The sequence below is a fragment of the Python bivittatus genome, unplaced genomic scaffold (assembly GCF_059951505.1).
Source record: "Python bivittatus isolate LINGU-HERP-01145 unplaced genomic scaffold, Pbiv_v1 ctg000010_np1212, whole genome shotgun sequence".
Taxonomy (NCBI): Eukaryota; Metazoa; Chordata; class Lepidosauria; order Squamata; family Pythonidae; genus Python; species Python bivittatus.
Window position 1 is genome coordinate 2,777,977 of NW_028277029.1, and position 26,446 is coordinate 2,804,422.

Here is a 26,446-nt window from a genome sequence, read left to right on the forward strand (position 1 = left end):
TTCAAATGTTGGCAGGCTCATTTCTTAGCCGAGAATTTGTTTTTCCATTTCAGATAAGCCATCCCCACCATTACAAATCGTATGGTTGACCCACCTATCCCTTAATGAGGTTCTAAAAAAACTGGGGCGAATGACAAAAGCAGCTTTGGGTCTTTGCAAGGCAAGCTCTGCCCTTTTGGGGTCACTTTGTTAGTCCTGCGAGGTAGGCTGGGCTATGAAACTGACATGGCAAGCACGCTAGGAATCTTTAGAATTACAGGGTAGAATAACAGAATCTTAAAGCCTGTCCTTGTTTCTCTTTGTCCCATCTTATACTAAGCCAGTGTTTCTCAACCTTGGGAACTTTAAGAGGTGTGGACTTCAACTCCCAGAATTCCCCATCCAGTGGATGCTTCTGGTCCTTGTGGAGGTGGTTGTAGGGAGGCACCCTACCAAGCATGAGATAAACCCCGTGATTTACATGTGTTACAGGTCAGGATGCAAGTATATGACGGTGGGATTTAAAGGATGAGGTCACCATGCAATGTCGTCATTTTCAGTCAGCTGTGGATGCCTGTGGAAAGGGATCTTCTGCACATCATCTTCTGTCACCTTCTGCATGATTCTTTTCATATGGTTTTGGATGATTGCGCCGTTTTGAATTATAATGACCACAAATGTTTACATTTTTTTCTATTGTATGATTTTATGCAGGGGTGTCCATGGGGGAGGCCTCCAAAAAAGGGAAGATGGTGCCCACGCCTGCACGATTAAAGTCCTGCCCCTTTTTTATGCAGGGCATACATACGTGGCATGTAAAGAATGGGCAGGGCTTCATCTTGACTTTTTTGACCCCTCCATGCAGACGCTTGCTTGTTGCAAGCCACCAAGAATGTGAGAAGTTTCAACAGCATGCAGGTTTAAGGAATAAAAATAAATATATAAATTTATTTTTGAAATGGAAAGATTTCAATTTCAAATCTATTGAAAGAGCTGCAAGCAGCAAGGCCAACTGAGAACTTTTGACACGACCTCTTTCATCTTATAATAAACAGCCCTGTGGCAGGATTTCTGGTGTGCAGAAGTGGGTGCAGCGCCCATGAACGTCCCAAACCAGTTAATATGCAAGTCAAAAAGCTCAGCAGGGTTAGAACTGGTTGGTACTTGGAGGGGAGACTTCAGGAAACCCTGGGCTGGAGGCTACTTTGAGAAGTTCAAAAAGGTCCCACGAAAGACTTCATCAAGCCATTTCCATCTCGTTGCCAAGAGAACTACATGGCAGCATCAACGGAGTCTGCAAAAATCAAGTTCAACCCACAGGAGATTTTAACCCCTTGCTTTTCTTGCATTAAAAGAAGCCCCCCTGCCAAAGCCCCCCTCTACCTGGAGCTGCTTTCTTTCCAGATGTGGAAAAAGGTCGTAGCGGTGCATTCTTCCCAAAAGGCTGGTTTTTAGGGTAATCCCATGGAAGCAGAATTGCTTTCAGGAAGAGGCCGCCTCCTTGCCGCAAGACTCCTTCTGGGCGCGTTAGGGAAAGGCATGGCCCTTGCAGGAGACGGTTGTGCTTAATGTGATGATCCTGGGATGTCCTAACATGTACCATAAGCAGGTGGAAGCCTGAGGGGCTGGCAGTTGTTCAGGCAGCTCAAGATCTCTGCCAAGCTCGGGTGGGGCAGAGGCTCCGGCCAGGGATTCTATTCTTGTCAACCACAATTTTCTCACTTGTGTTTGTTTTCCTGCAGCAGGATGACGAGCTGCATTAACCGGCTGCAGGGAGAAAGACGTGTTGCTGGGAGGGCACCCTCTCTCCTCCCGTCTCTCCGTCTGTTGTTCTGAATCGGGGAAGGGAAGGAGTTCCTTGCCGCAGATGGGTCCCTGGCAGCTCCGTGAACAGGGAAGGACCCAGAGCCACGGCTTGCTGCTGCTTTGAGAAGAAAAGAGGGGGGCTCCTGAGGCTCTGAGAGTCAGAAGCTGCTCACTCAGTGGTGGAGAAGTGCTCCACTGGAGCGCTCGAAAGTGAAGAAAGAGTGCAGTGATGCTCTGACGTTTCCTTCCCTTTATTTTTCCCTTTGGACAGAGCGCATAAGAGCTCTGGACACCCCAAATTCCTACCCATCGGCCTCCTGCCGTATCTCCTTCTGTGCGTTTGCAAGAGTGGAGTTCCATCACTTCAGACAGAACCAGCTGGTGAAGCTGGTGGAGATGTTGGGAGGAGAAAACAGTCCCCTCTCCAACCTCAAAAAGGGAAGTCTAGCTCTGTCTCTGGCTTTGGGGTGGTGTACGGTAGTATTATAGCCGCCTCCTGTTTACTGCTTTGCAATAAGACAGAGAATGCATTTGCTGGGTGAATGGCTTGGTGGAAAAGGAAGAGGGGTGCTTCGCCCTTCTATCACTTGCACTGAATCTCTCCCAAACAGGGGCATCTGTGGGGAGGATGTAAAAAAAGTCACGTTGGTGGTTGCAGCTGTGTCATCCAAGCCCTTCCTCTTTTTACACGCATCACAACTGCAAAGTTGCAGCCGCCATCCTGACCTTTTTGACCCCGTGAGGACCCTCCTGCTCCCACCACCAGTCTGGAGTCAGTATGGTGGCAGAGGTTCAAAACCCTCTGAAGAAAGAGGCATTGTGGAGGAGAATCAGCCGGGAGAGACCAGATTAAGAAGTGCTTCTCTAAAGATGGGAAATCCGATGCAGCAAAAGCATTACGAAGCAAACATGTTTTTATGGACGTTGCTTTCTGTCCTGTGGTTAGGTCTGTCCTGAATGTCCAGGCACTTTCTGCATTTCATGTAGAATCTGGTGCTGAAAGTTCTTCCTTCGTCTTCTTAGGGGAGCATTCGTAGAAAGATGGATTGCATTTCAAAGATGAGGTCACTCCGTAAGGGTTAGTTTTTCAGGAGAAAAAATACAAAGCTTCCATAAGAAGCAATGTTTTTTCACCCTTCGTCTCCAAAGATTGCTCCTTAGAACAGGCTTACTGCTTTGTCTGAGGCAGTAGATTCCCTATACACCACAGCTCCATTCTTGTGTGTCAAATTGTATATTCCGGACTCTAAAATTGTTTCCCAAACCCTGCTCCTTCAAAGTTATGAACAAATTCCATAATGGGTAACATGTAATGTTGACTTCTGAAGATTTTTGTGGGTGAACGCATTCAGAAACAAACTACAAAGTCAGTTTGGAACTGGTGGGTTGCTGTGGGGTGCATGTCGGGACAACGGTCCACGCCTGTCTTTCCCAAAAGAGCACTTTTTGGCACCAAGCAGGGCACTTTGACTCATGTGGGTGGACCTGTTGTCTTCAGACAAAACAGCGTGAAAGATGGTGGGGTCTGCTCTTGCCAGTTTCACCAACAACTTCAAGACTCAGATGAGCTTTGTTGAACGAGATTATCTCAGGAAATACAAGCGCAGTTTCTGGAGCATCCTTAGGTCATTCAGGCCTAGAACCAAAACCTAAGTACACATTGATAGAACCGGGGACAGTCTGTGAGGAGTTTTCTCCAAATCTAGCCCTTGGAGGTGTTGCTTAAATTAGATTTGGAGTCTCTGGAAATGTAGCGGTGGGTGACAGCCGTGCAGGAAAATAATGATTCCAGCCAATTTGCTTTGTTGCGTGATTTAGGTGTGCATTACCTTCTGTCTCATGAAAGCAGGGGTCTGCATCTCTTAGCACATGATCCAGAAGATCACGATGCACATAAAAACCAGGAGGAGCTTTGATCACACTGTGGTGGCTACCCTCTGAACTTTTTTGACCACACCCTGCAGAAGATTTTGGTGAAGGAACTTGATGTTCTATCATATGGCACAAGTTCACTTGGAAAGAGCACCGTTGTTCTGATTATTTGCTATGGAATGGCCATGCTGTCATCCGTTGAATTAGTTAGGGAATGTCTCAAGAGAATTGTTGATTTTTATAAATAGTGCAGTGTGCATATTGTAAGTTTTTGCAGAATCACGGGTGCCTTCTTTTGCCTTCCTTATGCTTTTAGAGAACTCTTGAGAAAGGAATATACTTCCAAAATGTGTTGGGCTCTGTGAAAAGTAATTTTACCGGCACTGGGAATTCTTCTAGCCTCTCAGTGTCTACTTTCCGCCTTGACGTGATTTATCCTGTCAAACTTTTTGAAAACAAATTTTTTATGATGATGGATGCTTAAGTCTCCTCCTTGATGCCGATTTATTTTAATTTTAAGCAGTTTTAAAATGTAACACACTAATCAGTGACGTTGTTCAATGAAAATGGGTCCTCGATTAAACAGACAGCAATTTTTTTAAAAAAAAGTTATTACTATTATTATTGCGTGACATTGTTCAATAAAAAGGAGGCCCCAATTATTCAGGCAGCATTTTTTAAAGAAATATTATTATTATTATTGCTATTATTTACAGCACATTTCTAAGAACTGAACAGAGCAAGCACCACTTTAAAGAAGGCACTGTTTTGTCTGTTACACCTTGAAGTCCAACTTTTAAAAGCACAGGATTGGCTGTTGACCCAAAATGTTCAAATGGTTGATGGAGGAGGCCAATTCTTTCTATTTCCTTGAAAATATTGCCCAGAAATTTGTGGATGCTGAGATGGGGTTGGCCAGCAGACAAGGGGATGTCCAAGAGGTGAATGGAAGTAGGTTCCCCCAGTGAACTTCTAAAATAACAGCTAAATCTGGACCAAACTCAAGGAATGCGTGTGTCTTCTTTCAGAAGTGTTATTTTTAAGCTTTTATGCTCCAAAACCTCTCTTTTCTGTGTCCCCCACCCGCCCACCCTCTCCAATCACACTACCAAATTCCAGTCATAGAATTGCCCCAAATCAGCAATTAAAACTACTGCATACCCTAAAATAGACATAACACCGTTTTAAAAACAAACAAACAAAATCATCTCCCCAAGATGGGGACACCCTCCCCTTGCCAACCCCCGGCCTTACCTATATGCTTTTGTCCCACCTGCTGCGTCTTATTACCCCACCTCTGAGGCCTTTGTGCTTCCCCCCACCGTTAGTGCCCATCGCAATATTGTTTTTGTCAGGACTAGTCAAATGATCTTGCTCTGCAGTTATCCAGATCCTACTTTCCAATGTTCTTGCAGGGCTGTAGGCTAGACTGGGAAACTGAAAAAACATTCCACGAGAAGGCAGTGGCAAACAGTTTAATTATTTGTTTGTTTATTGATTTAATGATATGGCCGCCCACCCATCAAAGGCGCTCCAGGCAATGTAGAATTTATTCATGTAGCTCTCCTAAAAAAGCGACATGGAAGCGCTCACCCCCAGGAGTTGAACCTGGGCGGCTTCGATCGTCTTGCAGAGTTTGATGCCCTCCCTCTCTCTCTGGACAGCTCTCCCTCTCATACCCTGCAAGGCCTGCTGGCAGAGCCTAACGCACTGCCAAATACATGTCAAAACATCCTAATGCACATCCAGACATCCACAGTGGTGGAAATATAACTAGGCAACCTGAAGTGCAAAAACCTCATAATATGGAAGACGGAAATCAAGGCGGTGTCATCTCTACTGTCCACAAAGTTCTTCTGAAAGTGCTCCACTTTAGAAGACATCTGAAAGGCTAAAGAGAGGCAGCTAATCTAACTTCTTGAGGGACACTGTGCCGTAGGGTAGGCAACCACTCTACACATCGGTGTAGTTTTCTTGGCAACTGTACAGAAGTGGTTTGGCATTGTCTTCTTCAAAGGCTGGCTCTCATTTTGGGGTTATTCCCCAGTTTACCGTACATCTCTGAAATCTTTTGGCTGTCACCCATTCAAGCACTAAGCGTGACTGACCCTCGTTAGCTTTTCTGATCAGCTAAAGTCAGCTACGTGTTCCAGCTTAGCTGGAAAGGTTGGGCGAGATGAACCAATGGACTGATTTGGTTTTCCATCTTCTGCATGTGGGATTGTTTTCTGGAAAAACATGGGAAGCTGCCAAATTTAAGGAACAGATGGTGTGGCAAAAATATATATTAATGCATTCTTGAGACCACTAAGGGCTGCTTTTTTGTCATGGAGTAGGACACTGAGCAACTAAGTGTACAGTATTGTGACTCTCCCTACCGTGAGAGACATTGAAATCTCATCCTATATCATAACGGTGGCCCCCTTCTCCTGAAAAAGTCCTACAAGTGTCTGAGGTGGTTGTTCTGGATATTTCTCATGACCTTCAGCTCATTCTGCATGTTGGTCTTTCTGATCCAATCCCCCAAGTTTCTGGGGTCTGCCTTGTATCCTTCTTTGACTGGGGGGAACCTTTCCAGTTTCCAGAGCTTGCACACTGAGTGCAGAGTCAGGGCCAAAACTGGAGCCAGGGATATCCCTGAGGGAGGGGATTAAAAAATGTCAAGATGGTAACCATGATCGAAGCCACGACACATGCAAACGACGGAGCAGGGTTCAGCCACAGGGTCACACCTGCCATCTTGACTTTTTTTACATCCCCACAGATGCCCCTCACTGGAACCACCCCACCCCAGCACTTTTTCATCATTACTTCAGCTAACAATGAATTGTTTGAAGACTAAAGTGGAGAACAGCATTGAGAACATCAGCATACATGCAGATGAAATCAAGTGCCAAAGGTATTTCTGCCAACTTTCAGTAATGTATAGCTGCTCAGAAACATTTACTTAGGAATTCTTAATTAAATAAACCATCCCGTAGTGAGATTGTGTTTCAGATGTGTCAAAGTATCGCTGCAAAATGCGTGGCAGCCCTTTCGCACAAAGATTCCATTATACAGTGTTGTTGTTATCTTAATCAGCCATTGTAGGAGAGGTTTTTAAAGCTGCGTCAAGGGATTTGAGTGTTCTGTTAATGGGATCTGTGCATGGCTAACTCCCTTCCATCTAGGCCTGGTACGCATTCCTTGCCAACAGTGATTGAAGCTTTCTGATAGGCAAATAGACAGAGAAAAGAAGCCATTTTTTAAGTAATCCCTCAAAAATCCGTTCCGTGCATCTGCTGAAAGGATGCATCAATATTCTGGCTCAGTGACCACAAAACGGACCGCATGTCAGCCACAGCTCAAGTTCTGGGGTCGTCAAGCCAGAATTCCACTCCAGCAACCTTTGAAGTTGTGGGTGGTGATCTTCTCCAGTATCCCAACCTGAGATCCTGAGATCCTGCTGATCAAATGTGCTCTCAAGGTTGAACCCAAGAATTCCTGCATGTAAAGAATGTGGTCCCCATATTATGAAGCTATCATCCCTTCCTATACAAGGGTAGCCTGTTATTACTGGATTGATCTGACTTGATAAATTTTATATTTGTGATTGTCACTCTGAGGAAAATGTATGTGATTATCACGTTATGCTGCTATCTCCCCTCCTCCTCCTCCTCCTCCTTAAATTCCATACGTGTCTGCTGCAAACCACAATGAATTGTAAAAACTGACAACATTGTATCACCGCAATCTCCAGCCTTTCATACTTGCATCCTGATGTCAGATGTGGCCTGGGTCATGATATCTGTCTCCACACGTTGATATTCATCCATCTTACCCCAGGCCCCAAACATCTGGGCTTGATTCATTGGCCAAAACTGATGGGACTTTAGCTTAGATATGCTGCCCAGTGGTGACTGTACCAGAAAGGAGAGTGAACAACTTCTTGGTTAGGAAACTATCTGAAGAATCACAAAGCAGGTGAGAGAGTGCTGATAAGGCTAACAAAGAAGGAAGTGGGAGGACGGTGCATCTCTACCTACATACTTTTACTTTTCTCTTGAAGTTTTAAAATTTTATTGTACCCTTGGCCAATAAAATAATTCTTCCCACTATCTACAGGTGTATTGAGTATTTCCTATAGAAAAATTGCCTGCTTTGGGCAGATCTTGACCCTTTTAATGGCTTGTTGTGGGTAACAACATATAAGCCAATATTCCCTGTTGGGAGCACAAAGTGGGTAATGGGAGAAATGTATATACAGACATGTAGAGGCATGAACTGGAAATTCTTGGCACGGGAACCTTCCATCTGCTGTTTACCTTTCACATGTTTTATGTAAGGGATGCGGCATCTCCTGTCTGTTACAGACAAATTGGTGGTGTGTGTCTAAGTGTTCCTAAGGGAGACTTTTTCTGGGTTTGACTGGCACACCAGTTGTGGTCTGACCTGGTGTAGGAGGCCTTGGTGATCATTACTCATGCTATCATCACTTGTCAGATTGACCTCTGCAATGCATTGAACATAGGGCTGCCCTTGAAGACTACCCAGTGTTTCTCTGGATATGATCCAATTGTTTTATATTCTAAGACAAGGTTACCTGGACAACATTGAATTATGGCTTGTCTGGCACAGAGTAGATCTGGACTGTTATCCTCTGTTAAGGGCAGAACACTTCTCTCTCTCTCTCCAACCCCAAGTAGTAATTCTTTTTTCTTTTTAAAGGAATTAAAAGGTTAGAAAACCATCAATCCAGTGTCAATGTTGAGTAAGTGATTGGTGACTTAAGCAGGTAGGCAGACGGTGCTAAGACTGGATCAGGAAATCCTTCTTGGAGTCCATGCAGGTCCTGGTGATTTCAGGGAGATGTCTATGTTGCTTTCTTGGCAACGATATGGGAGTGGTTTGCCACAACTTATTTCCTGAGCTGTGACTTCTTGGTCAGGCTATAGTCCTGATTCTTCCTGGTGTAAGTTTACAAGTTTCCCCTGAAAACTCGAGCCATATCTGACCTTGCTTAAGCTTCTGGAGATCAGCTAAGACCTCACTCTATAAGCTGCTACTTAACCAGGCAGTTCTGTCCTTGCTCCTAGGACACCAAGGACATTAGAAGTCAAAAGCAGCTCTTGCATTGTGCCTGGAGACATGATCTGAACCAGGGGCATTGTCTAAGAGTAGGGACCTGACTGTTCCATGGAGAGTGGGTGGAAGAATTTGTACCTGAAGCCTGTTGCTTGCGTTCTGAGGATCCTGGACGTGCTTCAGATACTTGCTGTACACAGCAAGTTCTGTTCTAATTGATAGCTGCCTTTCCTCCAGCAGCTCGTTCAAGGCCATGCCTTGCCTGAATCGCTGCATTCCATCGCGGCTTTGTACATGAGCCATCTTGAAGCGTTCTCCGCTGGCGTTTCTTATTAAGAGAGTTAATCAGCAAATATTATGTTTGCATTATGTTCGTCACTAAGAAAGGCAGCGCAGTTAAGGTTTGTACAGAGCTATGATGCTTTGGCATTTGATCTGCTTGCATAAAGAAGTCACAACATTTATTCTTCGCTAATCACTGAAATTATGCAGGAAGAGGAGAACTGGATGTGCTTTAGAAGTTGGGAGGCTGGGTGGGAGAGGGGTGTAAGAGCCTACGGTTCTTAGGGTTTGGAGACATTCTGTTATGAAACCAAAAGATAGTCACCACGAAACAAGTTCTTCCAGAGCTCTCTATCTGCCTGATGAAAATAAAACTCCCAGCATAGCGATAATCCTTCTGTCTATTTCACCTTTTCAAGGAGGGTTGGCGTTGCCTACCTGATTCTAAATCTACTGTCACTTCAGCAGGGATCCATCTCAGATATTTCTCAGGACTGGAGGTTTCACCTCTCCTTAGCCTGCAGCAAAATCCTGAGTCTTGAGGCTTAACCTCTTGGGACGGTATCTTGACTCTCCTGGTGACAAACTAACTCTTCCTTGGACATTCCCATAATCTTCTTGATGGTGTTCACCCACCACGTCTGTTGTCCCCCCTGCTTCTCCTTCCCTCAACCCTGTCAGGCACAGTGTTTTTTTCTGAGTCAAGTCCTTGCTAGGATGACAGAGAAGTCTGTTTCACCCCAAAGAGCCAAACTGCAGCCTTGCTTGATCAGCACAAGAGTCGTGCTAGCCAAGCATCTTGTTTCCAAGAATTAGCTTCCTCTGTGCCAAGAGTATTGTGGGATTCAGACCCACAGCCTTATAAATTGAAGGTAAATGAACTGAGGAGAGATCCCACTGGGAGCCAAGAATTTGAATGCAGTTTTGGATTCGTTCATGCCTGAGACAATGTACCACAGTATGCAAAGGTTTTAATGAAAATTATAAAGTGTCTGTTACAATTACTGAAAAATGCTTCTTTGACTAAACATTTGAGATGCTTTTCTGGACTGCTCCAAACCATTTTCCAGGTCTGAAAAATCTGACTCTGAAATTTATGCTTACAAGCTCCTATTAATCATTCACCACTTCATGTTTATAATAATGAGCATGAATGTTGGTCAAATAAAGTCATTCCCTGCTTTTTTATGCTGTGGTTTAAAATTAGAAGGGACGAACTGTAGTCGTCCTGCGTTCTGCAGCCAGGCTGAGCCAAGCCCCTCTACACTCAACGTGAATTTCAGCTACGAAGATTTCCAAAAATCCAAATCAAATTTGAATATCTGTTTCTCGCATCTCCTCACTTCCTAGTTTGATGGCCAACAGAGTCTGCAAGTGCCAACATTTTGTAAGGCAGATGGTACACATGGTAACTCTGGTCCAAGGAAATCAGGCATTACCGAAAGTCACACAAGGTTTCCAGCCCAACTGCCAGACCAAAGAGGTTGAGATAAGTGAGCATAATTATAGGAGCCATCTTCCAGCCCTTTTCCTTTCACTGTAGACAATTGTCTTGTCCAGCCAGCTGCTCTATCAAGGAAATAGAATTAATGGTTTCCATTAGTTCTAATGCTGCTTTTCTGCTTTTCTTCAGAGCGTTGTCATCGGTGGTGGCTTTGGGAGCAAATATAATCTGCAACAAGATCCCAGGCTTGGCCCCACGGCAACGAGCAATTTGCCAGAGCCGCCCTGATGCCATCATAGTTATTGGAGAAGGGGCCCAGATGGGAATCAACGAATGTCAGTACCAGTTCCGATATGGCAGGTGGAACTGCTCAGCCCTGGGGGAGAAGACCGTCTTCGGTCAAGAGCTTCGAGTAGGTAAGGGACTTGGCAATGTCATGCTCTGTACAGAGAACTGGTGCAATTTTGTCTTCTGCCTGTCTTCCCACAGTAGTTCCTTTTTTAAAAATTACAACACAGTATTATTCCTCCTCTACCTCTCCTTCCTCCTCCTCCTCCTTTCTCTCTCTCTCTCTCTCTTCTCCTTCTCCTTCACTTTCTCCTCCTCCTCCTCCTCTTTTTTTTATTACATGCAATCCTGAAGGTGGATTTTTTTGGTAGGAACTTTGAGAAGTGTTAATTGTAGAAGTAATGCTACGAGTCACATCCAGACTTATTCACACTTAGATTAGCTCTAACGAAATCGGTGAATCCATCAACTTCTGTGGTTCATTTTAGAGGGCTGACTGTGCATATGAGTTAAACCCTCATTGGGCATTAGAGCGTCCTCATGTGGCCTTGGGGTTGTCTCTGCTCCTGCTGGGGTTTCTGCAATGTGTGACACCCCCCCCCCGACTCTTCCTGCCTAGGCAGCTGCTCAAAGAGCCTGCTAACCGCTTTTGTTGCATGATTTGAGCCCATAGTGGCAAGCAACCACTCAGCAGACATTATGACTCATTCACAGACAGCCAGGCTCATGGGAAGCGAAAAGGGGTGTCCACAAGGTGTGTCCAAAAAAAAAAAATCAAAATCAAAATGGCAGCTGCAATGGTGCGACCAAAGCTCTGCCTATTTTTTATGCGCACGTCCAACACATTAAAAAGCCGCCATCATTACCATTCCCTGTTGACACCTCTGAAGATGAGGGTGAGACAACCTCAGGAGAAGAACCAAAAGTAAATCTCCAGTCCTGCCTCACATATAAGTAGAGCTGATTTCTGGATTCAGTACAACACATGCATGCTTGGTTAGTTCAGTTTTACAAAACTAGGGATTGATGTCCATGAATTACCTCTGAACAAAGTTCTTAGATGTGACCATCTCATATCTCAGCAGCCAAAGGTCATCGTCCTTATCTTCCCATCTTCTTTACGATAAGCCATTGCAAAACCCTGTCTTTTAATTCTCCACAATTAGCATTCTGTAGCAGAACAACGAAAGATGTAATTACAAAAATAGCACGCTTAAATGCTCAAAATGGAACCCTCTCTCCATTTTTTAAAAAGTATTGGTGAAATATAACAAATGCACAAATGCAACTATTGTTGTTGTTGTTAAGTCATGTCCAACTCTTCGTGACCCCATGAACCGTATTATGCCAGGCCTTCCTGTCCTTCACTGCCTCCCTGAGTTTGCTCAGTTTCATGCTCATTGCTTCGGTGATGCTATCTAACCATCTCATCCTCTGCTGTCCTCTTCTCCTTTTGCCTTCAATCTTTCCCAGCATCAGGGTCTTCTCCAAAGAGATCTCTCTTCGCATTAGGTGACCAAAGTATCTGAGCTTGAGCTTCATTATCGATCCTTCCAATGAGCAATCAGGGTTGATTTCCTTTAAGATTGACTGGTTTGACCTCCTAGCAGTCCAGGGGACTCTCAAGCGTCTTCTCCAGCACCACAGTTTGAAGGCATCAATTCTTCGGCGCTCAGCCTTCTTTATGGTCCAGCTCTCACAGCCATACGTTACTACTGGAAAAACCATAGCTTTGACTATGCGGATCTTTGTCGGCAAGGTGATTAAAATAAACCAAAGCTTAAGGGGGGGGGGAGAAAATATGTATATAATATTAACATAAAATTAATTCAATACTTTAACATATTATTTAATCTAGAATAGGGACAAGCATATTGCTGCATCTCATTTCAGAATGTAAAGATATTTGAAAAATGGATAAAAGTCACTCCTCTTGAATCCGCTCTTTAACCTTTCCATAAAATTTATTGCTGCCTATGTACAGGGGTGCTTGTGGGAGAGGACCTGAAGAGTTAAGATCGGTGGCCACCCTTGCCCCCTCTTATGTGTGATGTATGTGTGATACATGTAAAAAAGGGGGGGCAGGGCTTGATTACACGGTTGCAGCTGCATCTTGACTTTCTTGAGCACCAACACCTTCGTGGGCATCCCTGCCTGTGTAGAATAATCTTAAAAGTAGAGAACTGATGTAGCTCAGGGTTGAACTGTTGGGTTCTTGTTGTTCTCTGAGCTTGGTTGTTTTCCTCCAGACATCTTGTCACCATGCTAGGTAAGTCATCAGTGCAGGAGAAGGTGGGGTCTGTTGGCTCCTTATCTATAGCGGCTTGCCCTGCCAGTCTTGGCTGGGGTGCGGTTTCTTCCTTGACAGTTCCTTAATTAGGGTATTGTTTCTTCCCTGATTGAAACAGCACCAGATGTACAATTAGGGAAGAAACAAGGCCTACATCATCAGTATACAATAGCTGTCAACACCTTTTTGTCAGGGCAAGGACACCTGGAATAATAGAACACCCACGTGATGATACTTGCAGGTTGTGGTGGTAAATCAGACACAAGAAACAACAGGTCATCTGGGCATTGCCATCAGTTTGGGTCTGCTCAAAACTATTCTCCAAACCTGATGGGGTCAGAAGTCACACTCCGTCCTCTGCTTCAAATGGGATAAATGAGAAAGCATTTAATAGTTTTTTGGGACACTGGAATCAACAATGTTCATGCATATTTAACCATGTCGTCTTACATTTTCACACAAGCGTGCAATCGTATAGATTCAGAGTGATGCTCAAATTAAAGTAAAACAAAGCACGTTAGAAAAGCAAGCAATAAAATGCATTGTAAATCCACAAAAATAGCAATATAAACCTCAGAGGCATCTGGGGAGGGGGGAGCAGTGGTGGGGGGTCAAGAAACTCAAGATGGAGGCTGAACTGGGCAATTGAAGCCCCATCCCTTTCATGTGTAAAACACTGTAGCATGGCCAGAAGACCCACAGACATAGTTAAGCTGGTTTTGCAGGGCAGATAAAATTCAGAGGATCAAGGGCAAGTACAAGTTCAGGAAGTTTAGCCCAAATCTGAGGAGGATGGGGTCTCTAAATGAGGGAGCCCACTGTCTTGAAGCAGTAGCCTTATTCACTGGATTCAGACAAAACCTAGATTCTGAGGCGGAACAGGGTAATTCCAAACAGATTTTCATTTGTCCAGATCAGGCAGATGAGTTGAAGTTAGGGATGCTTGGTCCATTCCTGGAACGTTTGACATGGTGTCTTGGAATGTTCCACCCAAGCGTCTTTTTTTAAAAATAATTTTTATCAAAGAATTTTACATGTATGACAAGAAATACATTCAAAGAAAAAGATAGTAAATGTGAAAAAGGAAAAAAGGAAAAGAAGAGACAAAGAAAAAAGGAGATAGAAAAAAAGAAAAAGAAAATAAAAGAACAGAAAACATGAAAAAATATATATAAAGAAGTGGCTTCCGATCTTCCGCTTGGCAGTTATACATACAGTTCTAATCCAACCTCTTTCTCTAACATTACATCATAATTCCCTTCTTTCTATAACCTATTCTTTCTAATGATCAAAGCCATAAGTCACAAAATCATTTTCTTTTTTATGCAAAAGGTCCATAAGGGGTTTCCAGTCATTGCTGAATGTCAGTAATGACCTTTCTCTAATCAAAGAAGTCAGTCTGTCCATCTCAGCAAGTTCTCTCAATTTCACCAACCATTTCTCCATGGTGGGCAATGCCAAATCTTTCCACCTTTGTGCAAATAATAATCTCACTGCAGTAATCATATATTGAAATAATCTTCCATGGCTTTTTTCTAACTGTGTATCCATCAGTCCTAAAAGGAAAAGTTCTGGCTTCAACTGAACATTAATCTTTAAAATCCTCTGTATCTATGTGTGTATTTGAATCCAAAATGTTTTAGCTTTTTTATCGTGTCCACCATGCATGATAAAATTTCCCTTCATGTTGTTCACCTTTCCAACATATATTTGGAATGCCTTCATACATACTAGATAATTTCTCTGGCATCATGTACCAACGATACATCATTTTATAAAAATTCTCTTTAAGATGATAACATAATGAAATTTCAACCCTTTTGACCACATATTTTCCCATTGATCCATTTATATATTATAACCAAAATTCTTAACCTACTTTACCATACATTCTTTAACCTGTTCTTCTTCCATTTCAAATTTCAACAAAAGTTTATTCATTTTAGTAATTACATGTTCATCATAATTGCACTTCAAATTCTGTCTTACTTTGCTCCATACTTAAGTCTTTTTATCCATTTTAAATCTTTCTGATAAGTGTAAATGGGAAAACTATTGACAACTATATCCTTCTGCCATTAGTTGCTCTCTTGATTTAATTTTATATTCCTCTTGGTGATTCTCCACTAATTCCTGGTATGTTAACCATTTTCTTTGCCTGTTGTTTCTCTTCTGTAAAATGCTTCTTGTGCTGAGATCCATAGAGGTGTTTTTGGGCACAGTCTGGGTTTATATCTATTCCATATTCTCAATATGGCACGTCTAATAAAATGGTTTTTAAAATCCACATTAACTTTATTGTACCATAAATACCCATGCCACCCAAACCTCAGGTTGTGTACCTCTAATTCTAAAAGTTTTTGTTTCTCTGCAACAGATATTCTTTCATCCAAACCAAGCAACAACCCGCAAAATACAATTTAAAATTCAGTAAACCCAGTCCTCTTCTTTCCTTTGCATCTTGTAACACTTTGTATTTAACTCATGGATTTTTTTCCCTTGCCATACAAATGTAGATATATCGTTTTGCCATTGCTTGAATGGTACATCAGTTGTCAAAACAGTATTGTCTGAAACAAAAACATCATTCTAGGCAAAACATTCATTTTTATCACAGAAATTCTCCCCAACAGTGACAATTTTAATTTCTCCCATCTTAACATGTCCTTCTTAATTTCATTCCATGTCTTAACATAATTATTTTGAAATAACATACAATTCTTATTTATCATAGTAATGCCCAAGTATTTTACTTTTTTCTAAAATCTTAAAACCAGTTTTCTCCATCAGTTCTATTTGATCTTCTGTTTTCATATTGTTGTTAACATCTTTGCCTTCTGATTATTAAGCTTTTTAAAAATCTTTTTTAATTTTTTAAAATCTGTGATAATATTTTTATTCTAATAATATTTTTTTATCTTTTTATAATGCCTGTTTTTATTCACTTGTTATTTTAATTGCTGTATGCTGCCCAGAGTTGCTTTGTGTGAGATGGGCAGCTATATAAATGTGATGTATAAATAAATAAATATCTTAAAACCTGCTAGTATACCAAAGTCCTTTAATTTTCCCATTAATGTTTCTATTCCCTCTGATGGATCCTCCAAAACTACCACCAAGTCATCAGCAAATGCCCTTAACTTACAAGTTTCTTTTTGAACCTTTACTCTCATGATTCTCTCATCTTGCCTTATATCTCTATACACTTCTTCCTTTTTTTTTTATCTCGTCCAAAATCACTTGTATTTTGCTTTGCCTTTTCTTTTGAAATTCACTGCCACACTGCATGAAATATCCTCTTATAAAAGCTTTGCTTGCATCCCAAACTATTCTTACTTCTGTGCCCGTATTAAGATTATTCTCAGAACATCTTTTAACTTCTTTTTGCAATCCTCCACTACCATTTCTTTTTTCAACAACATCTCATTCCATCTCCATCTGAAAGAGCCATTTTTCCTTTTAAAAGTTAAAGTCCCTGGGTTGTGGTCTGAGAAATATCTCCATTTTATGAACATTAGTAGCCAAGTCTTAGAGATCCAGATCATATCTATTCTTGAAAAGATCTGTCTTTCAGAAAATGTATATTCTTTTGAGTCACAATTTTGATATCCCCAGACATCAACAAGCTCCAAATTATCCATTATATCAAAGAAAACCTTTGGTAGTTTGCCTTCTGTATTTTTAATATTTTTTTCAGAGATTCTATCTTTTTTGTGGGGAAACCACCCCATTGGAAAGTCCAATAGTTTATCCATAAGTCCTTTATAAAATGCTGTTTTAACTTGATTTGGGGCATAAATTTCCAATATTAAAGTCTTAGCCCCCTGTAGATTAACTTCCACCCTAACATATCTGCCATAATCATCAGTCAATATAAGTTTTGGATATAGTTGAGAATTTATGTAAAAAAACAACTCCATTTCTTTTTTCATTCCTGCTGAAATAAATTCTTCACCCAAATTTTTGTGACTCAAATATTTTATATCCCTTTTCCTAATATGTGTACCTTGTAAGCAAATCACATCTTGTTTTAATTTTTTCAAATAGTAAAATATTTTTTTCTCTTTTGAGGAGCATTTGCTCCATTTATATTCCATGTTATTAAGCATTTATAATCCATAGTTACAACAAGATTTTAGAAAAATCAATATCTGTAGTGCCCAACATGTAGTATCTTCAGTGTCCTGTTGTATCTGTTCTGGCATTTGTTTAATCACATCTGTCATTGTCACTTCCATTTGCATTTCCTCCAATTCTTCTTCGAATTTTCCCAGAAAATCTCTTGCTTTCTGCACAGAGTTCAGTCTGAATCTCTGCTGTTTAAAAATAAAAATCGCCCCTTCCAACTTATCCAATCTAAATGGAATCTTTTTCTGTTTGAGTTTGTCAGTCAGAAAAAAATACTCTTTTCTCTTGCACAGTATTCTCATTTGAATTTCCTTAAGTATAATTACATCTGTATTATCAATCCTCAATCTAGTATCAAAATGCTGCTGCATAACTTGTTCTCTAGTCTTCTTCCTGACAAAGCGCACAAGGACATCCCTTGGAACATTTCTTAATTTTGCAAATCGTGTATTGATCCTATAAACTTTATCAATCCCTGCCTTTGTGTAATCTTCATCCCTATCCAAAAAGTTAGACAGGGATTTAACAATCTTTTCTCTGATATCTTTGCCATGCTCTTCTGGACTTGCTCTAAATCTCAAACCAAATTCTTTTTCTCTCAGTTCCAGTAATGCCAAGTTATCCAAATCTTTCTCCATCTCTCTGTTTATAACTTCTGTCTTACTTTCCAAAACGTCCACTTCGTCATTAATTTGTTTTATATCTCCAGCCGGTTGTGCTACAGATTCTTCATTCTTCTTAATTTCTTCTTCCATATCCTTTTTATCCCTGCAAATCCTTCTTCTGTTTCCTTTTTAAAAGCATCCAAACTATCGGCAACTGTTGCAGTCATCCTCTTGCCAAATTTCTCAAACATTTTCTGCAATAAATCTGACATGACGCCCTTATCTGTAAGTTGTTCTAGTGAACCTTTCCTTCCTTCTCCTATTTTTGCTGCTTTTCTTGTGGTTGCCATTGTAATATTTATGGCCCAAAATTGAAAGTATGTCAATTACTGGGGTGAAAGTACAAGGCAAGCTTTTCCTCCCCCCGCCCCCCCATTTTGCTTTTTTCTGTCTTTAATACTTTAGTCCCAACGAGCTCTCCGTAGCTACAGTCATACTGTTTGGCTCATATTACTCTTATCTTCTTATTTTGTAAAATCCACCAGTTATCTACTTCCTTTAATAATAAATAATCAGCATTCCCATGAAGGTCCAGTCTGTTTATCTAGTTAATTTTACTATTTTCAAAGGCACTTTCATCAAAGAAAAAAATATTATTATTCTGTTTTCTAAAAATTACTGTCCCCTTTAACTGTTCAAAACTTTCTTCAATCACAATCTTGTTAAGCTTTTTGCTTTTAAGTCAAAATCCTTTAAGATACTGTAGGGTTTTTCTTCTTCTTCTTAATTCCAAAAAGAAGGCAACTCACCAAGTATCTTTATTTCTTTCCTGCCACTTGGAAGATTTCTCTTAGGCTGCAAATTAGTTGTATCCGAAAGTGTTTAAGAAAATTAGGCTTTTGTGGGTCACGTGTCCATAAAAGCCTCACAGCACAAGGAGCAGCTATCCAGAGCACGAGTGGGTGATCTCATGATCTCTCCTTCTCTGGATAGAATTTAGTTGGCCAGAACTTGCCGCCTAGCTGCTGATCTTCACTGCAGTGCTGTCCCTGCTCACAGAGACGCTCACAGGGATGTCTAACCTGCCATAGGTCCTCACCCGGAAGCCCTCACCCAAGCTTACTGGTTTTGTCCATTTGAGGAAGGGTATCTTCCAGAAGAGGAAGTAGTTTGTGGTGTTTCCGACATGGAAAATGTCTGATCCCCACAGATTTCTGGGGCTGGACACTCCATTATGTTCTTGGCCTGTGTATGCTCTGAATCCTAACCTGTTTGTCTACAGCTTCAGCTGACAAACACAAGCACTAACCTATAAACTGAAGTCTGCAGGAGAGTGACCATTCCTAACTTATTGCAGATCCTCCAGATGTATCCATCTGGGCTTTTATCTTTCTCTTAGCCATGTTGGCTTTCTACCCTTTCTCCAACAAATTCATCTGGCATCCCATCTTGCCCTCCCAATATTTTGAGATAAGGCTTTATTTAATTTATGATTGACTTTTCTGCCATGATTGAATCGGAGGCAACATACAGAAGCGTACAAGGCAGTTTTTCTGTCTATGTGCTGGTGGATCCTTGTAAATTAGCTCCAAGAGGCCTCTAGATCTTGGACAATCTGAGTTGTTCAAAGCTACCCCTTGAGTTTTATGGTGAGGAAACAAATCTAAATAGCCATTAAAGACAAAAAAAAAAAATGCCCGTTTTCTTGGTTGGAGATTTCCATGTTGTTTCTTAATGTATGGCCCTTCTGAAGATTTTGATGACAAATAGAATCCCCATTTTCTGAAATCTGAAAAACTTGGGAAGTTTCTCAAAGAACTTTTTCTGAGGAATGCCAACAAAAGGACAGTCAGTAAGAGTAAAATTATTTCTGCAAACCTTTAACCTGGCCATGAGATTGGATTTTCCATATTATCCAGGCAGTGTTGGAGCAAACCATGGAGGAAGGATGTTATAAAATAAGTTTGTAAGCTTGTTTAATGACCCTGAAGAACTCAGATTGTCTAGAGGAATACTCATGAGTGTCTGTTGACTGCAGTGGGGTGCCTAATAGGTGGTTTGGTTTAAGCCAAATACCCATAAAACATGGCAGTGAGTTTGGATTTGAGATTGTCGCTTAATCAGAGGAGTCAAAAGGTAGAACAGCAAAGGTAGTTGTGAAAAGAACGAGTCATGAACATGAACACCTTCTAGCTGAAGCTGTGAAAGTAGCTGAGGCAGTGGAATGAGTGAGTAATTGAGGTGAAACCTGCTTGGCACCTATGGGAATGGGAGTGCATCTTCTGACTGGTAAGCAGTCCACAGGGATCTGATGTAGCACAGGAGCACATGCTTTGCATAGTGACATTTCCACATTTCTAAACAATTCTCAGGCAGCCAGTCTTGGAAAATACTCCTTGTCTGAGCTCTTGTGATAAGCTTCCCTAATGAACCTCATGCACAGAGGTTTATATGTGCTGATAAAGGGATTAACATACCACCATGTAGGCAACTCAGATTTGGCACCCAGTAAATCTGACTTCTGTGGACTTCACAAATTGTGCAGATGCAACCCCTGAGCTCTTTGCCATTAGTTATATACCATTCCTATGTTGCATCTTTTTGTAGTATTTAGAAGAGATAATGAGGAACTTTTTATTCATGGCAATGAGTCCATAAATCTTCAACCCTGCATTTGGATTCAAAGCTTTGGTGGGTGTTGTTTGGACATTGGAAGCATTGGTTCTGTTGCCGCCGTCCCCCACAGCAATAACCTGTAATAAAACATAGCTTGTGACCTGTGTGACCTCTTCAAGGTTTGAGCTTCTCTGCACCCCAAAGGAGGAAGCGGCAAAGCGGAGTGAAATTAGATAAATGTGGAATATGATGGCTGCACGTTATGAACTCGTTGTACATTTTATGCAGAAAAGACTTCAGCCCGTGGGATTGCTCTGCATCTGGAGTCATGCCTGATTGGGTCTTTTGATTGTCTGTTTTTATACCCACAACAGTGAGAACCTTTGCTTTTTAAAAAGAAAAACTGAGATTTTCAGGACATAGTATTCTACATTAACATAACATTTTTCTTCCGTACCTTCATGCAATATGCTTGTGGCATATATAGTAAATACACAGGCAGTGGCTTTAATATTCTTACCTTATGGCTCCGTTTATTAAAGAGAAGGAGGAAGTGAGAGAAAGATCTTAAACCAGTTCTGACAGTTTTAATAAATGAAAAATAATTTTACCTTTAAAATAAATTTAAATAAATTAAATAATAATAAAAATTAAATTAAAATAAATAAATGTAAACTTCATTGCTAGTTTTCTGTCTGTTCCTTTGTCTCACATTACATGCTGCTGACACTGATATTTAACTGTGGATAAATACCATTAATGTCAAGTTAATGCTATGCTTATTTATTGCAAAATATATTTGTACCTATTATGGAAAACCTAGTTTATGGATTTCTTTTTAATCCAATAAAAATATTGCCAATGGTAAGGAAGCTGGAAATAATTTGAGGGAGAGGAAAGAGGACAATCTGGATCATTTTTAAATGTAAGGCAGAAGTGCATTAAGTGTTATTTTGTAAGAAATAAGGAAGTATATTATGCTGGCTGGGGAATTCTGGGAATTGAAGTGCATACATCTTCAAGTTGCCACGTTTGAAAAACACTGCTCCGAACTAAAGCCTGGAATAGTGTTAATTTCCAGGGGCATAGGGAGGGAGAAAATGTCCAAAAACTCAAGATGGTGGCCACAGCCATATGATCACGGCTGCCACCTCCACTTTTTTTAAGCCTCGTGGCAGATACCCCTCTTAATGCTATGTGTTAAACATAAAAGGCTGGAATTTATTTACTTTAAAGCTAAGTCACAGGGACCCATGAAAAACAAGTGTTTGTTTTTAGTGTGTTCAAACTTCAAAGATTCTGCTTCAAGCATCAGCCTGGTGGGGGCCAGTTCCAGCAAACCCGTGACGTGGCTCTTCTAGAACATAGTTGAACCAGAGGATTCTGAGTGATATGTGGGTCAAGTGCACCCCTGTAGGTCTTTCAAACAACCAAGGGTGCTCATAAGTAGGGAAGGTTTGTCAAGACTCTAAATTTGTCCTAGTATCTTTCTCAGATTCCCAGTTGATCAACAGTCACCAATAACAAGAGTATGAACAGCAATATTTTGGATGCAAATCAAGAGGTGGAGTGAGGTCTGGTAGAGGTGTCTGTAGGATGGGTAAAAAGGTCAAGATGATGACTGCAATTGTGAGTCCAACAGCTGCCCCTTTTTTACATGCACTAAACCATTCATCCCTTTAGCCCTTTAGCTAAAGATAATCAAACTTGACCAGAACCTCTCAGAGAAATCCAACTGATCTGCATTTTGGTATGGAGAAGTCTTGAACTCATGCACTTCTTGAACTAATATATGAACTGGAACAACATTCTTTGGTCTTGGCACTGCTTTGAATCTAGCAATGTAATTCTTCCATCTAGAACTGCATCCAAAATTGCTGGGAAATTGCATGGAGGAAAGTACATATGAGGGGAAAATCCCAGCAGGAGTGAGCAGGGGCTGCATGGGAATAAAATCAATTGTGGGATAAGAAGCATTGAAAGTTCCTTTGAGATAAAACAAAGGAAGATTAGCTGGCAAGTTTGCAAACAACAAGTCTTATTTTCAGCTCGCCAACGTGTGACCATGCCCCTTGATTACAATACCCAAATCCCAGAGAAGTGTGTGAGGAAGCGCAGCAGCTAAATGCTTTCTGCCACATGGCATAAGGCACCCAGTTGCCAGCAAGTTGGGGCAATGGTAAGAGACACCCTATGAAAGAACTCCAAGTCCTACTCTGTAATTGTCTTTGAAGCTGTAAATCAGCAGAAAGCAATATAAGCCGTGGAATTATTGTCAAACATCTCGGAGGCGGGGGGAAAGGCCAACTGCATAGCTCGCAGACAGAAGGCAAGCTCAGGATGATGTCTTCTGCGATGAGATAAGATAAAGAGGACGAGGTTACTGCTACTGCCAGAAAAAAGGCACGGGCTAGATACTGTAATAAAAAGCTCAAGATTCCAGCTGGCGGCTGTGTGCATCACTGAAGCCACATCAAGGAGGATTCCTTCCTCCAGGCTGCTGGAGTTTCAGGTAACACGTCTCTATGAACCCCGTTGTCACATTTATTGAGCAGCAAGGTCAGGCTGGAAGCCACCTTTCCACATTCCATTCAAATCTGCCGTTCCTTCTCCAGGCCTGAGTTCTGAAGACAAGTTGCGTGTCTACCTGCCACTTTGCGGGGCTGAGGGGTTCTCCTCATTTTGGACTGCCTGGTGTCGGCAACGTAACGGGCAACACGAACCTTATAGCCACCTCGTCACAAGACTACCTCGTCGGTCTGGAAGCCTTGATTCCTCTATTCCAGCATTTGTTTTTGGATCCCAGAAATTCAGCAGGACATCCCCAACAGATTTTGTTGAACCCTTGGCCCAGCATCCAAGAGCATCTATTGACCAATCAGTCTATATAAGCCCCATTTACACTTTTAGGGATATCTATAGAACGTGTTTTTTAAAAAGTCAAGATGGTGAGCACAGTGATACCGTTGAAGCTCTGCCTGTTTTTTAAGACTGTGCGACCATAAGCTGCACTGTTGGGGTTGCCATTTTGATTTTTTAATATTCTGCAGACACCCCCACACCCTTCCCTCCTTCTTTTATTCATGCAATTTCTACCCCACTCTTACATCATGAGAAATAATCCTTAAATGGAATACAGTTGATGAAGAACAACCCTTTTACAATAAGTTAGAGGCATTACAACAAAATGAGTCATTCAGGAAAACATTTTAAAATCTTGAACAACTTGAAAACATTCTAAAGTGTGGGGAAAGAAGGCTGGAAAGATTAAGCAGTACCAGTTTAGCCACAGGCCTATATGAGTTTGTACATCTTAAGCTGGCACCCACGGTGTCAGATGTTTGGCACTAACTGTCAATGAACCAGGACTGCCACAACCATGGTCCTTTTATCAAGAAAACCCTCTCGCCAGTTACCGAGAGGCCTGAACTGTCATACTGTAGTCACCCATTAACCCATGTTCAATCTTGGTGGTATCCCTTAGAATGATTTTGGAAACCTCTGTGTCCTGAAATGCATGTTGACTTTCCTCCAAAAATCAGTTTTAAAGCCGTTCTGCCACCTTTCTGAAGTTATGCACAGGGACCTTGACTCCATTTCTGTTCAAGTGAAACTCTTCTCTCCTCTAGATCTGGCTTATCTCCAAAAGTTCTCCAGTGCCCAACAAATCTGAAGTTCTCTACCTGGCATCAGGTGTTCAGACCCCTGACCCACAGTTGCCAAGGTGGGTCTGCCCAGGCAGCATTTCTAAGAAGACAACCTTGGCTGTTCAGTCTAAATTTGGCTCCCAGGATTGGTGGATTCTGTTTTTCAGTGTAATGGGTGTCCACATGGACCCCAAACCCCACATCCTGTCCAGCTGTATTTAGCAGCTCATCTAAGATGGCTCTGGACGTGTACAACCTCTGGACGTTTCTGCCAGGCATAGGCACGTATACATCACAAACCCTTCTTTTGATTGTCCACAATCAAAATCTCTCCACCTCTGGAGAAAATCTCCAGAATGAGAGGATGGGGATGGCTTCTTTCCTGTAGGAACTTCTCCCTTATCCTTGAAACGATGTCCTTCTCTTCCCAGACCCCAATTCTCCCTGATGGCAAGGGGCCCATCAACCTGGGAAGCAGGAGGACGCTGTCACATCCTGGAAGATCTCACCTACACACCTCTCTGACTCTCTGAGCATCTCCAGGTTAGCCACCTTGGTTTCAAGGGAATCCGTTTGTTCCCGGAGAGTCAGGAGCCTGTTACACTCAGCATAAACTCATGCCTTATGTTAATGCTAGGTAATTAACCCAAAGCACCTGTCTTTCTACCTATACACTGGTTATTGTTAGTAACACGGAGGGGTTTAGTCTTTAGGAATTGCTTAACCTAAATATAAATCCCTGGCTTATATTTTTAGAGTTCTGAGCCAACGTGCTCTTCCCTTGCAGAACTCTGTTTCTCTTTGCCCTCCTGTTCATTTGTCCTGGTTGCAAGCACCCAACAGTCTCTCCTTTTGCAGTGCTGGCCAGCACTCAGCGAGATTCTTAAATGAATGGTATCCCTACGTCTCTGTGATGTGTTTGAAGCTAGTTATCTCTGCTGTTTTAAAATGTTGTTGGATGTATGATTTTAAGATTCTGAATATTTTACTAGTGCTCCCTGAGATCCTTGAGTTGCCTCAAAGGGGACACTAAAAACCACCAGGTACTCTCTGTGTTACTACTACATTTGTCAAAATATTGGAGGAGTGGCCTTCCATACCGGGAGCAAAGCAGCCGTGCTCCCCTGCCATTATCCATACCCATGGGGGATTCCTTTTGCACGTGGAACAAAGTTGTAGGTTTTCAGGTGGTCAGAGAAGGACTTTTGAACAGCGGTGAGATGTGTGCTCTTATACTGGCACAATTTCATGAAATAAGGCATCAAAAAAGTCAAGATGGCGGCCACAACCCTGATTGAAGCGCTACACATGTAACATGGGGTGGGGTCTCAATTGCACAGTTGCAGCTGCTATATCATCTTTTTTTTTGCCCCCACCCCATGGACGCCCCCACACACAATTAGGACCAGAAATGTTCATTGTACAGTTCATTGTTGTCCCCCATTTGATGCTTTAAATTGTACAATGTTCTTCTCTGAAGTGGCCAAGCAAACATCATATTAAGGGACAAATGACTCCTCTTGTTAAGGAATCTTTGATAAGCTTCTGGGGAAATTCATGCTCAGCCGATGATTTGGACTTGATATGAACGTGCACATCAATGCTGGGGAGATCTGTGCAGCCTGGGACCACTGGAGGCTGAGTTGTAGTGATTTCATCCATTAGCTCCTGTGCTTTCTAACTTTTAATAAAGCAATCATTGCCTTAACAGATCATCTGTAGGAATAAAGATTCTTTCAAAATGTAGAGAGCGTCTGCTCCTCTAAATCAAGTACTGAATTTAATTAGTCCCAACAAGCTTAATTATATTCAGCATAATTTCATACAAGATGGGATAGTATTGTGTGTGTGTGCGTGCGTGTGCAATTTAAAATATTGGTTGGCACATAAATAGGATAAAGGTAAACATGAATGAAAACACACATTTAAGCTGTAAATCCAAGCCTATATATAATTGAATAAGATGAAATACACTGATGATAAAACAAATTAATTTCTAAAAATTCAGCAGCGGATTCATGAAACACATCTGCGGTAAGCTGATATATTATTGGGTACATTTCTATCTATCTATATGGCCTTTGGCTTTTTCCCATTTTATCCTCAGGTAAATTCCATATTAGATTCGAGGTTGGTGACTTAGTGAAAATTAGGACTCAGGAGGGACTTGAGGGCCAAAGACCAATACTTCTTCCAGTATAGCTTGCCTGGCACCAAATATTCATATATAGGTTATATATTCTTTTTCATTCCTGATATCCTTTTGTATATGCATTTAAGATTTAGGTGTAATACACATCATTATTTCATATCTAAGTATGAAATTAGATGTATCTGACATATCTGGCAATGTCTGATTGATGAACTTACAACAAAGGACAGTAATTTATTTTTATTTTATTTTTTTTGTTTTCTTGATTTTATT

At 41.5% G+C, this 26,446-nt stretch overlaps 1 protein-coding gene across 2 annotated transcripts in view; it reads left to right on the forward strand.

The window, feature by feature from the left end:
• WNT7B (Wnt family member 7B) overlaps positions 1-26,446 on the forward strand; it is a 116,532-nt gene that overhangs the window by 68,545 nt on the left and 21,541 nt on the right. For both annotated transcript variants that reach the window (XM_088129073.1, XM_088129012.1), the window contains exon 2: positions 10,637-10,863. In XM_088129073.1, coding sequence (XP_087985199.1) covers positions 10,637-10,863 — 227 coding nt within the window. The remainder of the gene's footprint in view (positions 1-10,636; positions 10,864-26,446) is intronic.